This window comes from Diabrotica undecimpunctata, chromosome 1, assembly GCF_040954645.1.
Source record: "Diabrotica undecimpunctata isolate CICGRU chromosome 1, icDiaUnde3, whole genome shotgun sequence".
Classification (NCBI taxonomy): Eukaryota; Metazoa; Arthropoda; class Insecta; order Coleoptera; family Chrysomelidae; genus Diabrotica; species Diabrotica undecimpunctata.
In genome coordinates this window covers 140,967,167-140,982,926 of record NC_092803.1, presented here as the reverse complement: position 1 = coordinate 140,982,926, position 15,760 = coordinate 140,967,167, and the positions used below count along the sequence as shown (strand labels likewise).

Here is a 15,760-nt window from a genome sequence, read left to right as displayed (position 1 = left end):
ATAAACCAAAAAGGCCGGGACACTTAACAGACGCTCAAGGAAATCCAATAGTTGATATTGAAGAAACAAAAACAACATGGATGAACTATGTGACAACAACATTTGAAGACGATAGGTATGTCACCATCACACAAAATAAAAGTGACGATACCGGACCACCTATTCTCGAAGAGGAAGTAGAAGCTGCTATAAATAACATTAAGGAGGGAAAAGCTGCAGGACTAGACGAGTTTTACTCAGAATTTTTGAAAATTATGAATAAAGACGAAGTAAAAAGACTTACTTTGATCTTCAACAATATATACCAAAGTGGAAAAATACCCCAACGGTGGCTAAGATGAACTTTTATAACAATCCCTAAAAAACCCAATGCCAAAACATGTGAAGATTATCGAATAATAAGCCTTATGAGCCATCTTCTGAAAACTTTTTTAAAAATCATACATAAAAGAATATATAAAAAGTGTGAAGAACACATGACAAACACACAATTCGGCTTCAGGGATGCATTGGGTACTCGACATGCACTTTTTGCAATACAAGTTCTCTTTCAAAGATGTAGAGACGTGAATTGTGATATATATGTGTGTTTTGTTGATTACCAGAAAGCGTTCGATAGAATAAAACATGACGAACTCATGAAAATATTAAATTCAATTGGGCTAGACAGCAGAGATCGCCGTATAATAAACAATATCTATTACGAACAAACTGCAGCTGTTAGAGTTGGGGATCAGTTAACAGACAACATAAAGATAAAAAGAGGTGTGCGACAAGGATGTATATTGTCCCCATTATTGTTCAATACATATTAAGAGCACATTATGAACCTAGCGCTAACGGACATAGACGAGGGAATACTTATAAACGGAGAACAATTGAACAACATAAGATACGCTGATGTACTGTCATTTTTGCAGACAGTCTTGAAGGTCTACAGACACTTGTCTCGAGGGTGGCAGAAGTAAGTAGCAGGTTTGGGCTTTTAACATCAAAAAAACCAAATACATGGTTATCAGCAAAAATAGGATATCACCTGGTCAATTACTAGTTATCCAACAACCTATAACACTAATCACCAACTTTTGTTATTTGGGTGCAAACTTAAATAAACAGTGGGACCAATCGACGGAAATTAAGATAAGGATCGAGAAGGCAAGATCAGCTTTCGTCAAAATGAAAAAAATCTTTAACAGCCACGATATAAAATTGGAAATAAAAGTTCGTTTACTGAAATACTACGTATTCTCCGTTCTTTTATATGGCGTGGAGTCATGGACCTTAACTGAAGCATCACTGAAAAGACTCGAAGCATTTGAGATGTGGTGCTATAGACGCATGTTGAGGATTTCCTGCATAGACAGAGTTACCAACGAAGAAATACTACATAGAATGGGTAAAGAGCGCGAACTAGTCGTAACCATAAAACGTCGCAAACTAGAATACCTGGGCCATATAATGCGCAATGAACAACGGTATGACCTACTTCGGACCATACTTCTAGGTAAAGTGCATGGGAAAAGAGGTCCAGGACGAAGAATGTCCTAGCTGCATAACCTGCGAAAATGGTTTAACTTAACCACTGCCGGACTTTTCAGAGCAGCAGTCAACAAAGTCAGAATAGCCATTTTAGTGTCCAACATCCGTAACGGATATGCACCATAAGAAGAAAAACCTGGATATTGAAAACATGATTAGAAAAAACGATAGAGTAGGTAATAAAGAGAGAGAACGAAAGAAAAAATTGGATAAACTAGTGAAAAATACATCACACCAGAAATTTTAAAATTAAAAAAAAGGAATATTTTTCGAGTTCAAATATATACAGTTTACATAGCAGCGTACAAATTGTGTGGTGAATATTTTAATACAGTTATTAATTTCATATTATCAATTATCACTACCAGACCTTAGGAATAATATACTTTTACTGATGATAAGTGTTTTAAAAATTTTAACGATTGACATTATGACATCATTATCTATGTTATCAGATAAAAAACTTTGCAGTACTGTTCCTTTCCAAACTTCTTTTTTTTCTTAATAATTGTCTATATTTAAGTGATAAGTAGATTTGTTTAGAATATTATTAAAATGTACAGTGCATCGAACAAAAATATTGAAAATGAAAGTGAAGAGGAACAAAAAAGTATACAAAAACAGCTCGACAATAATAAAACTGCAGGTTAGATATATATATATATATATATATATATATATATATATATATATATATATATATATATATATATATATATATATATAATAAATACCTATATTTAATGTTATAATTTGTATGCTACGCTTGTGTGATGCTGCTGGTAGACTAATCCAGAAACCAGAATTGAGCAAATCCGTCGTTACTAACAACAACTATTATACACCAGTCTATCTGTAAAAAAAAATCATTGATTTCACATAAAAATCTTATACAGATTAAAATCCCTGAAGACGCATAGCTGATTTTGTTTTGTTTTTGTTTTAAACAATATTAAAAGGAGAAAAATCATTTTTTACCTATAAAACGTTTCTTATGCAGTTTAGAAAAAAATAATTCAAATAAAAATGGTAGATCTTAAAATGTTCTTCAATATGCGAGTTTCCAAATTAAAATACATAAAGAATTCAGCAGGATAGTTGCAAAAAACCCTTAATTTTACAGTAATTTATAAATGTTAATAACTTTGTTTTTTCCAAAAGTAAAAAAAAGGACCAACTTTATTTTGAGCGTAACTTGGTTAGTGTTGATGCTAGAAACTTAAAAAAAAACGGGTGTGGCAGTCCAGTGGGACTGCCGGTGGAAGTTACACTTCTATACACGCATTCGCCGTTACAAATTGATTTGGGAGTCAATCTGCACAATCATTACATATGTAATTTTATAGGTAAGACATAGCAGAAAGAGAAACAGAATTAATAACAACTTACTAACAATGAAGGATTGAATCAATATTTTGATGAAAATGTATATGTTTATTTTTATATATGTATCAAAGGAGTTGAATGCAAAATTTTTTTTACACATACTCTGCAGTAAAATTCATTGTTTATTTTGTTATTAATATAATAATACAATACAAATTAAACTGCAATATTCATAAATATTTAAAAATGACAATAATATACATAAAAAAAATACACTACAATACGGTGCAACATAATTCCATATAATAATACAATACAAATTAAAATGCAATATCCATAAGTATGACAATAATGACAATAATGTAATAATATTAATAAAAAAGTCCTCCCCGACTGGGAATCGAACCCCGGTCTCCCGCGTGACAGGCGGGGATACTGACTACTATACTACCGAGGACATCACACAAACGTATTTCAAAATTAACAGTTCTGGATCATACAGTGATTTATTGAGATTATTATTTTGAAATACAAAAGACTAATATAATTATGAACATTTAATAAATAATACAAAACATATCACATAAATAATGATATTAATAAATATTTTATTATCTGTATAATATTATATGTATATATATCTTTATATAATATATATAATATTAAATTATATATACAAAAGGAACATTTTTATATTCGAGAGAGGAAGAGAGAGAAAATATATCTTCTGTCTCTCTCTTACTCATTATCCTACATATGTAATGATTTCACAGATTCACTCCCATACAAATTTCCAACGTGGAGCGCGCGTATAGAAGTATAACTTCAAAACAAGAATACACTTTTATAATATTCTATTTTAATATTCTATTTGGAATTTGATAAATAAAAACCTCCTTTTCATGAGCTACAACTCTGCTTCTACTGGGTCTACAGACTTCGTAAGTAGGTACACCATTTTTTTTTATTTTTCTATAAGTTTTTTTTTTTAATAATATTTTTTCGATAAAGTACTTACTTTTTGAGTTATTTGTAAAAAATCGACTGAAAACGTGGTTTTTAATTTGAAAAATAAACATTTTCACTCGCAAATAACTCAAAAAGTATTGACTGTTTGAAAAAACTTTATAAGACAAAAGTTGCTTAGAATTAATCAATTTATCTATTTCCGGACTTATTTTGAACATATTATGTTTTTTCACTCCCAAGAAGAGGTGCCTTTCACACCCCAAGGAAAAGCAACCTTAGATTTAAGTCAAAAGTGAAGTAGAGGGTAACAGGAACCTTAATTCAAATTTTCAAGCAAATCCATTGTGATGAGGAAAATTACACTCCAAAAGAGTCATTTACTGGCGTAATTCTTTAAAATATTGTAGTCAAATTTTACCTTATAAATTGCTATGGCTTCCGCACGGAAGATGGAAAAATTATGGCTTAATTTATTGTCATGGCGTGTTATTAGCAATACTTATGTATAGATATATGATAGTAAAGAGATGGATATATAAAAGTCAATAAATTGGTTATTTTGTATAATAGATTGTATGACGTTAGTATGTACTTGCTTTCAAAATTCTGAAATCCAGCTGATTTCTACTGAACAAATTAACGATAGTTCATAAAAATTATGTGAAGGAGCCTTAATTACATTTTACTTTCAATTGTTACCGTTCATTTTGAAATTTCTGATAAATGTCAAAATATGTCCTTTCAAAATAGAAATGTGTAGTATTTTTCCTGGAACACTGTTTGTAGTATGTGAGAAGAATGAATTGCAGGGCTAGTAAGTACTCATATATTTTACATAATGCTATGGGTGCATAATTTTATTTTAAGGTTTCGCCAGTTTATAGATAAAATCAAAGGTTACATATTTTTGCTCATCTAATTATTATTGTTGTAGAAGATTTGGAAGCCGCGGTAAAGGATATAAACAGATTTAATATAATATTAATAAAACAATAAAAAATGCTATTATGCTGCGCTAAACAAAATGAGACCATGTGAGCAATGTTAATATTGTTTAAATTTATATTCATATTATAATAATCATTTCAGTTTTTAAATTGCTAAATATTGTATTTTGCTTAAAGTTATTCGTTGTTTTTACTTATCCCCTCATACATTTCACGAATACTGTTTCCTATGGTAAGGTTTCTTCCGTCTCATCCTTGTCACCTGATCGATTAGCCCTAAGCATTATTCTGCAACATACTTAACCCGTTGACGATGGAATCGATTACGTCGTCGCCTCTGTAGCAAGATTATCCAAAGACATCGGAAAATGTGCCAAACACCAGGCCAAAATATGATAAATTTTATTTTTCTCGAAGCTCTCTTCTAAATCTCTTTCAGTAAGATTATGTAGACTCTTTATAAAAACTTTAACTTTCTATCAGTGATCTGTAAGCCTCTCCTCATAATATATTATAGTTTAGATCTCAAATTACTATTATTATAGAGGTAGCATCATCGAACAGTTTCAATTTTAGAATTGTATCGAAATATTATTCAAAATAACTTCTTATGACGTTTATTAGTTACAAAATACAATGACAATACAATTGTACCTATCAAAATCTCATCATTCTTTCTTAATTTTCGGATTTGAATACTTAACGTAACAATTATAACTATTGAAACTTCTAAATTCAATTTTCTTCTCGAAATATTCTGCTTGATGACTGACAGCGACTTCAGTCTTCGTTTTCTTTAGGCCACGTATATTTTACTCACAACACACAATTATTTATTTGGCAACGATATCTTTGATGAAGTGGTTACGAATATCTACTATCTCTGATGATTTTTTAAATGTATATATATATATATATATATATATATATATATATATATAAATATATATATATATATATATATATATATACATAAAAGTAAAATGTAATGGCATGTCTCGCAAAACACGAAAACAAAATAGGTATATCGATGGAAGGCAACCGTATACAGTGATGAGTGCCTTAAGAACCGGCAAAATAACGCAAAAGATAGAAAACATAATACGTTGTGAAATAAAAAGAGATGAAAGTAGTAGAGGTGGGAAATTATCGATAGAAACCTCTAATTAACATTACATTACATTAGGACTATCGATAGTTTCCCACCTTTAGACGTTAGCTTATGAGCTAGTTGACTTCAGTCATAATATTACAAGTATGACATCGAACATTAACATTTTTTAAATTTCGCATAAAGTAAAAACTGATTGAAGGCAATAAAGCAAATGTAAGTAAACAGTTTAATTAGTAGTAATTTGATAATTAATTCTGTGTTGACGAATACAGAATAACAAGCTATGATAATTCTGTATTGAGAAGAGTGTATGCGACGTCTCAAATCACAGTTTATTATTGATCAATACTTTAATTTTGGATAAAAACATACTCGTACTTGAACTGTTTTTACTTACATTACGTGATACGTATTACTATGACTGAAGTCAACCAGCTCATAAGCTAACGTCTAAAGGTGGGAAACTTTCGATAGATCTAATGTAATGTAAAGTAAATTATAGGTTTATATCGATAATTTCTCACCTCTACTACTTGCATCTCTTTTTATTTCACAACGTATTATGTTTTCTATCTTTTGCGTTATTTTGCCAGTTCTTAAGGCACTCATCCCTGTATACGTATTTCTGACTATTAGTCGTGTTCAGTACGGTGTAGCCAAGTTAGAAAAGGAGCATGTTAACTTGGAAAAGGATTACTACAGGAGCAATGCGACCAATTTGTGGCATTAGAGTTAGAAGACCCTGATGATTTCTAGGGCACTAAAACACAAAATTTGCAAGTTTGTTTCCTGCAATTCGTCGTCTTCTCGATTTATGTTAAGTCGGTTGTTTTTTCCTCTGGCCACTGGTACTTCCCAACTCTAATTCTTTCGTTCCCATTATTTTACTTTAAATTTGATTAACTTTTTCCAACTTAAGTTTCTCTTATTCTTATTTCCTTTAACATTAAACATTGTTAATAACTACTTAACAAAACACCACAGGATGGCCATGTGAGGTTAATTTTTTTTTAATGTTTTAATATCTAAATAAAGAAGCTGCTTAAATTTGGCGGTCAAACGTTTGTAGCCCTTTTCCATAAGATACTGAGGCAGGTATGGCAAAAATGCACTCTGTCTGAAGAATTAATTACAGGGATTATAAGCTCCATACACAAGGAAGTAAACGTGCTCGACTGTTTAAAATTTAGAGGATTTTCCTTTTTAATATCGCACACAAGGTTTTGTCCCTAATACTGCACGAATGACTGGCACATTACGCTGACAACATCATTGGAAGAAACCAGAGAAGCTTTTAAATGTCAGAGTTACCACTGTTCACATCTCAACGATCAAACAACGGAATTCGACATACAGGGTGTTTCACAACGAGCTTATGGACATTACAAGCTTAAAGACGAACTTTGACGCACATGCCAGTTCCGGTTATACCGGCTTTATAAATTCTTGATTTCATCTCAGTGTTAATGTGTCTGTTTCGCCATATAGTGTTATTAAGGCATCCGGCCAGTCTATTTGCTTTTTGTACTTGATCTCTCACTTCTTTGTCCAGGTCTCCATAGCTAGACAGTGTAATTCCCAGGTATTTGATTTCCATTACTTGTTCAATACTGATATTATCAATTTTTATTTTACATCTGGTTGGTTCTTTGCTGACTACTATTGTTTTAGTTTTCTGAGATGGGATTGTCATATTAAATTCTTTTGCTCTTATGGAACTTCTGTGGACCAGTCTTTGCAGACTATCTTCATCTTGGGCTATCAATATTGCGTCGTCTGCGTAACAGAGTATTTTGATTTCTTTGTTTCCCATTCTGTATCCTTTTCCTTTGTTAACGCTTTTGATGATTTCATCCATGATCAAATTGAAGAGCATGGGGCTCAATGAATCCCCTTGTCTTATTCCGCTGCCTATTTCTATACGTTATGTAAGTTGTCCATCTATTCTGACTTCCGTTTTGTTGTTTTGGTAGATGTTTTCAATAGTTTTTATAATATTTAGGGGAGCTTCTCTATTATACAGAAGATGGATTACATCTTTGAATCTTACTCTGTCAAACGTTTTCTTTAGGTCAATCATTCACAGATATGCTGGTCTATTATACTCTACTGATTTCTCAGTAATTTGCTTTATAACGAATATTGCATCTGTACACGATTTTTCACTACAAAAACCATGTTGTTCATCTGCTAAACTTCTCCGCTGATTTATTAGCACTCGTAAAATTTTAGTTGTAAGTTTTAGCGTAGTATTTAACAAGTTTATACCTCTGTAGTTTTCTGGCTGTTTTTTATCTCCTTTTTTTGGATAGTAGAATTAGTTAGCTTGTTCTCCATTCTTCCGGTATTTTATTTTGTTTTATAATTTTATTAATTAATGTTGTTAATTGTTCTATCATTGCTACTCCACAATATTTTAGTAACTCGTTTGGTATCCCGTCTTTACCTCCTGCTTTTCTGTTCTTCAGGTTTTCAAGTATTTTCCGAACTTCCTGTACATTTGTATTAAGTTCTTCATTTGTGGTAATTTCTGATGTTTCCGGCTCTAGCGTCGTTTGTTCGTACTCTGCATATAGTATCCTATATACGTATCCTTTTCTATGTATTTTGGTTCTATTAGTTCCTTTACCTCCGTTCCTTGACCTCTTATGAAGCGCCATATTTCCTTTTGCAGACCGTAAAAATCATATTCCATTTCTTTCAAAAAGTGTTCCCAGTGATCATTTTTTATTTTTTTTTATGTTTGTTTCAATAAAGCAATTATGGTACGAGCTGTGTGACATGTTGCGCCATCTTTTGAAACCACATCTCCTGCACATCATGGTTGTTCAATTGAGGAATGACAACGTCAGTAATCGTAGCTCTATAGCGGTCACTGTATACTGTATACATTGACTGTAACGTTCTGGTTAGCATCGTTTTTTAAGAAGTACATACCAATGATTCCACCAGCCCACAAAGCACACCAAACAGTCAGTTTTTCTGGATGTAATGGTGTCACAACATACACTTGAGGATTATCTTCGTTCTAAATAAGGTAGATTTGTTTGTTGGCATAGCCATTCAACCAAAAGTAAGCTTCATAGCTAAAAAAAAATTCGCTTATAAAAATCAGGATCAACGCCAATCTCGTTTTGGGCCCATTCACAAAATCTACGCCTTGCTAGATGATAGTGTAGCTTTAATTTTTGCACAAGTTGGATTTTGTAAGCGCGCAAACCAAGATATGTCCGCAAAATCTTCTATAAAGTAGATAGACACATATCCAACTGCTGTTCACGATGGCAGATAGACTGATTCTGGTCTTGCTTATGCTACGCTCTATATCAGCAACAACTTCTTCTATACGCACTGTACGATGTCTCTGTGGATGCGCATTATCATTTAGAGTAAACATGGTGCGAAAACGTTCTATGGTTAATCGAATTAATTGTTCTGATGGACCAATATGTTGACCATAAAATGGACGTAGTGCACGATACGTATTTTAAACAGAACCATGATTTTCAAAATAAATTTACACAATTTGGAAGCGTTGTTCGGACTTTAGTCTATTCATGCTGAAATTCCAAACCAAACTAAACATAAATCACTTGACAGCTGTCAAAATGGTCGCAAGTTAAAAAAGTGTTGCCAACTTACCTCTAATTTCTATACCTCTAAGAAAACCACCCTTTAAATTTAGATATATGTTGTTAGCAACATTAGAAAGCTTCTAGCGGATTGAAAACACAAAATATCAAAAAAGGTCGTCAAGGGTATAGTTGTTGTAAAGCGTACTTTGAACTATTTTATAAGTACATATATCTTGACGCTAATAATCCGAACAATAAATAAACTTAAGGATGCCTTAGCAAATTATACCTATTATCAATGGTCTCAAAAAAGCGAAGACTTTACTGAGTAGTAAGTTTTCTTCTCGGTAGCAGAGTATTAAAAAGAAGACGCAAGACTATGTAATGAGAGTGTAAATTGCTTTTATTAAAAATTAGAAGACATTTTCGTACATTGTGTGCACTGTTTGTCTAATTTAGGCTATTATACTTCTTCAATACGCTTTTCCTATTATTCCAATTTTTAACTTCCTTGTTTTAATTAACCAGTCACAATTGTAGGTTGCAACCCACAAGTCAAACACGAAGAACGAATTTGCAAAAAATTTTCATCAAGTTACAATAATCTGGACGACTTTACAAGAGGAAGCAGAAACATTTCACAGCGAAATTATAACACCCAACAAAACGTTTTAGACAATCCCATACACAATTCACAAAGAAATCCTATTTCGTCGACGCAGAATCCAACTTCCAATAATAACATAAACACTTTCGATAGCTTCGTAAAGCAAAGAAATCCTAATAGTGAACAGCATCAGCGAGATTTCCAGATTATAGATCGTCCCCGACACTTAGAGCCAGCTTCTAATCCTACTAGAAATACAATAGGTTTAAACATGACTGAATCAGCCATTTTGCATACATTACGTTCTGTGAGGTCGCCTATTGTTAATTATCAAGAAAGTCGGGGAGTTCCTAGAAATGAGTAAGTATTAACAAGTATATAAGCATTTGATCGAAAAAAACTATTTAAATTGTTAACAAAAAATACTAGAGAAAAACACACTAACATGTTTTAAAACATTTACAAATAAAATAGCCCGGTATAAACAATAATTATTTTATTGTTGTAAGAAAAACATATTATTGACACTTTATTACATGTTCTAAATGTGCTCCTCCTCGCTCAAGACAGACTTCACACCGATGTTCCAAGTTTCTCGTCATGTTATGGAATAAGCGTTGTCTCAGGTCCAATTTTTTTTTCACAAAAGATTATTTTCGCCGCACTACACTTATAATGCATCTCCACAACAAGTTGACACACATTGATAATTTGAGATTTATACCCACATTTTACATACAGAACAGATCCGCCATGCTCATGGATAGATCGACAATAACTAGTTACCAGATCGTAACCCGGAGATAGATACCATTAGAGATATTACATCCTACTTACACCAGTGTTCTGCAATACTAACGACGATTAGATTTTCTTGTCCAAGTAGAATTTCCAATCTTTCAAGTTTGTTTCTGATTGACACTGTATTTAACTGTATAATTTTAAGTCTACAGTCTTTCCCGATCGACTAGATGAAGGTAATGTTTTGTACTCGGTTTATAGCTTTGCTGACATCGTTAGCAGTAATTAAATCATTTGGGTTATATTACATTTGAATTTGGTAAATTGAAGACTTGTTTATCCACACGCACAGTTATGTGTTTAGATTTTTTGAATATAGAATCCTCAGTTTTTTCTGGAACTTCGTTAGGTTCTACTTGTTTCAATGAGTCAATTTGTGATTGTAATTGTAATGTTTTTCCTTTTAATTCAGATCTTAAGAGATCTTTTTGTTTGATAATATATCTAAAGATTTGTATATCTACCTTATTTTCTGTCATAGCAGTTTTTCGACGGCATTGAAAAATTTATCATCACAATATAATACAGTCGGTCGCTTTATCTACGGTTTTTTCGCAGCTTTTAATAAAAACTTTGTGAAAAACTTGTAATTCCAATCTTTTAGCACAACTGGGATGATAACAGATATCACATGTAATTCATTTCCCCGGTAAAACAACTTTCGATTTATGTTTTCTGCAAAATATGTCACTGATATCGGCAGCGTTTCTAATAGCTCTATTAGAACGCGTTTCTCCTGTGCTCCTGCCATGGTCACTGACTGAATGTAATACGTCATTATCAAATTTCCTTATAGCACTATTTCGACGGTCGTAAATTATATAAGAATACCATTTGCATGCTAGTATTAGGCTAGTTGTTAATTTTTAATCAGTCAGATGCCGTTTTCAGGTTAATAAAATGAATTTACCTTATATTTACCTTATGCTTTATATATAATGCAAACATGTCTATTATCATACATAGTGTCATGTGATATGTCGCTATACGTTCAATAATAACGAAGACTATGTGTAGTGCCCTTTTGGTAGTATATTTCATTGTTTTTTCCTTCTAAATATATTCATTATATTCTCCCCTTTTATTTGCTACGTCACATGTTAGGATTAGATCAGTTGTTTATTTTGTCCTCAGTTTGAGGACTTCTCTAAGTCAATAAATCAAAATTTGTCTAATGGTAAATCTATTTTTATACATAGTGCCCTATTATATCTCCTATGTCGCTTTACATTCATTAATAATGAAGATACTGTGTAGTGCCCTTTTAGTAGTTGCCTTGTTTGTTTTTTTTTGCCATGTTAGGATTCCATTAGTTGTTTATTTTATATACACCCAGAGTCCTTTTTTAAGTCAATAAATCAAAATTTTTATAGTAAATCTATTTTTATCTATAGTGCCCTATGATATCTCGTATGTTGCTATATGTTCATTTATAATGAAGATACTGTGTAGTGAACTTTTGATAGTCGCCTTGTTTGCTTTTTGTATCTGAATATATTCGTTATATCCTCTTCTTTCATTTGCTAAGTCGCATGTTAGGATTCGATCAGGTATTTATTTTGTATTCAGCTAGAGGCCGCCTTGAAGTCAATAAATCAAAATTTGTTTTATAGTAAATCTATTTTTATCTATAGTGCCCTATATCTTGTATGTTGCTATACGTTCATTAATAATGAAGATACTGTGTGGGGGCCTTTAGATAGTCGCCTTGTTTATTTTTTCTATCTAAATATATTCTTCATATCCGCCCCTTTCATTTGACATGTCGCATGTTAGAATTTGATGAGTTGTTAATTTTGTATACAGCCAGAGACTTTCTTTAAGTCAATAAATCAAAATTTGTTTTACAGTAAATCTACGATGTGAAAATAAAATGAAGACGATGTGTAGTGCCCTTTTGGCGGTCTTTTTGTTTGGTAAATCTATTTTTATCCATATTACCTACATGATATCTCGTATGTCGCTATACGTTCATTAATAATGAATATACTGTGTAGTGGCCTTTTGGTAGTCGCCGTGTTTATTTTTCTATCTAAATATATTCGTTATATCCTCCCCTTTCATTTGCTATGTCGCACGTTAGGATTCGTTCAGTTGTTTATTTTGTACTCAGCCAGAGGCCTTTTTTTAAGTCAATAAATCAAAATTTGTCTTTTAGTTAAACTATTTTTATACATAGTGCCCTAATACATCTCGTAAGTAACTATATGTTCATTATTAATGAAGACAATGTGTAATGCCCTTTTGGTAGTCGCTTTGTTTGTTTTTTCTATCTTAATATATTCGTGATATCCTTCCCTTTCATTTAACGTATCACACGCAACAATCAGACCAAACACAACATATTCGCTACCGCCTCTCCTTTCCAATGATGTATCATACGTCACGATCCGACGAACTATTCTATCCTCATCACAAAACTTTCAAAAAAATATTTAATTCTACATAATCCTGTTTAACTTGATTAAATTTTATTTAGTTCTATTTACCTTAATTTAATTTTATTTAATCTTATTTAGTTTTGGTTTTATTTTATTTTGGTAAAGCGTTGACGTTTGTCAAACGTCATTTTATTTTTATAGTACGTGTATGTTTATCTTACCCAGTGACCTATAATCAATATATATATTATACGTCAATTATAGTAACCTATATTTTAAGCAATTTTCGAAAAAATTAATTAAAGAGATTTCTTTAAATTATTTTGTATTAAATTCTACTTTAAAAATATCATTTAAATTAATTATTAATTATATTAATATATAATTAATACAGTATTATTAATTAAACGTATCAAAAACAAAATATGATTGAAATATGGTAGTTCATATTTCTTTCGTAGATGGCGCCGTTAGTTGACTGGACTTACAGTGTGACCTGTCACTATCATCATAGCCTTTTATATAGATAGATAGTGCAAATATGCAGTGATGTATCTAAGTAGGAAAATATAAATATAAACATACTAATATATCTTATTTTTTTTTCAGACAAATATCATTCATAAACCTCATCACCTCCCTTTGCACACACGCCTACACAGCAATCATTACGATTCTAGTAATGTTGTGGAATTTAGTACCGCTGCTTGATGGTTTCGTCTACTTTGCCCGTTTTGCAGTCGACAAACTCATAAACATATTCGAAACACAAGATTCGAAAGAAAAAATCATGAAAATGGCCATTTTTGCTGGAGAAATTATCGTTATATTATTTATTATTTTTCTAATAATTGGCTTAATTTTTATGCCTGTGTACCTTTTAGTGGCTCGAATAATAAGTAAAATATGGGGCATGATAGTGTGGTAGTACTGATAGTGTGGTAGTAATTGATAGGGCCATGATTTTAAATTATATCAATAGTGATGTATATTTCGACTTTTATTTAATACTTCTGCTATGTATTCTACTTCATATTTTTTAATTATGAAACCGATGCATTCGCTACACAGGCGTACGCAGCGTCAAAACTAAAGCGACAAGCCATAAGCGTTCCTGTTAAATATTTTAGGACATAAGTGGTGGACAAAACCCAAATTTATAAAAAATGTATACCTATTATTATATCAATGATTTATTAGTAATTACAATGATTTGCTTGCAAAAATTTTGACTTTTATTCTGATTATCTTATTTCTTGCGTTTGAAGAAAACTTTTTCAAAACTTTAGCTTTGAAAACATAACTTTTATGAAATGTGCATATTTTCAACATCTTTCCAACTGACTCTTTCTAATTACCACACTAAATTCTCAAATAAAAGGTGAAAGAAAACTCACTCTTTATAATCGGAAAATAATAATGACAATATTTGGTTGTTTTCTTTAAAACCATTTTTGGGTGACCATTTTTAATTTATAGAAAACGTGACCAATATATTATCAATTCTTCTTGATAACATCAAGGATTTGGCAATACGTTTCAGCACCATAATAAAAACTATATTTTTAGTTCCAAGATCCAAAATATTGTAGTATTTTGTAATCATAACTAAACCTACGCCACAAATTGTTTTATTAACCACACAGTATAATTTGTTGGAGTCTTGATGGATTGGGAACTGAATTCCAGTTGGCTGGCGATTCACTAAATATGAATATTGTATCCTCAAATATGTAGTACACTTTTTCTTCAGAATGTCATGTACGCAACCTTATTTTCCAACCTTCGAATTGTCTGCTGAAATATTCTGATTAATTATAAATTAAAATAATTGCGATTGTAGATGTAGATAAAAATGTCTCTAGAATTGTTAAGAGCGTAGGCGCCAAGTTTCGGGCCAATGCTTTTGAAAGATTACATTATTACCGAGGGCCGAAAGTCTCTTAGAATAAACAAAAAGTTTTTTTTAATAAGATATTTGAAATTAAAAATCACACTAAATTTTCTCTTCTTTTTCACCCCTGTAACTTATTAAAATAAACATTATAGAACTTTTCAGGGACATTCGGCCCTCAGTAATAATGTATTCTTTCATTCTGCGTTTAAATTTTTTAAAAATACTGATTAGTTTTCTCAGGATTCGAAAAAAATTAATGCATTTAAAAAGCATTGGCCCGAAATTTTACGCCTACGCTCTTAAGCCATTTAAGCTTTTGCTTCTTACTATAATATGACTCCAGTGGTACTGATATTTGTCGACTACAAGAAAGCATTCGATACCATAAGCCATCAGAAAATGTTAAAAGCATTGACAGAATGCCGAATAGACCATCACTACACTAACATAATCAAATATATCTACCAAAATGCCACAGCTAGCGGTATCAACATAAATGGAGAGAAGCTTAGTCATTTGAGATTTGCAGATGACATCGTTCCTATAGCCGATCGTATGGATGATGCAATAATAATGTTTGAAACATTATATCACGCTTCCTTGG

At 31.6% G+C, this 15,760-nt stretch overlaps 1 protein-coding gene across 3 annotated transcripts; it reads left to right on the top strand.

The window, feature by feature from the left end:
* Positions 1-2,036: 2,036 nt before the first annotated feature.
* LOC140440458 (uncharacterized) lies at positions 2,037-14,488 on the top strand. 3 transcript variants are annotated; one of them, XM_072530877.1, is made up of 3 exons: positions 2,037-2,185; positions 10,011-10,437; positions 13,869-14,488. In XM_072530877.1, exons 1-3 carry the CDS (start codon positions 2,095-2,097, stop codon positions 14,185-14,187), a joined length of 837 nt encoding a protein of 278 aa, XP_072386978.1. In that variant the 5' UTR covers positions 2,037-2,094; the 3' UTR covers positions 14,188-14,488. The 3 variants fall into 3 exon arrangements, with proteins under 3 accessions (XP_072386978.1, XP_072386979.1, XP_072386980.1); XM_072530878.1 differs by lacking the exon at positions 2,037-2,185 and adding an exon at positions 4,529-4,648; XM_072530879.1 differs by lacking the exon at positions 2,037-2,185 and adding an exon at positions 4,772-4,868.
* Positions 14,489-15,760: the final 1,272 nt, after the last annotated feature.

Coding starts and splice junctions, on each gene's coding strand:
- LOC140440458 (XM_072530877.1), top strand. CDS start 2,095: ATGTACAGTGCATCGAACAAAAATATTGAAAATGAAAGTGAAGAGGAA. Junction 2,186..10,010: donor CGACAATAATAAAACTGCAG/GTTAGATATATA, acceptor TCACAATTGTAG/GTTGCAACCCACAAGTCAAA. Junction 10,438..13,868: donor CGGGGAGTTCCTAGAAATGA/GTAAGTATTAAC, acceptor TTTTTTTTTCAG/ACAAATATCATTCATAAACC.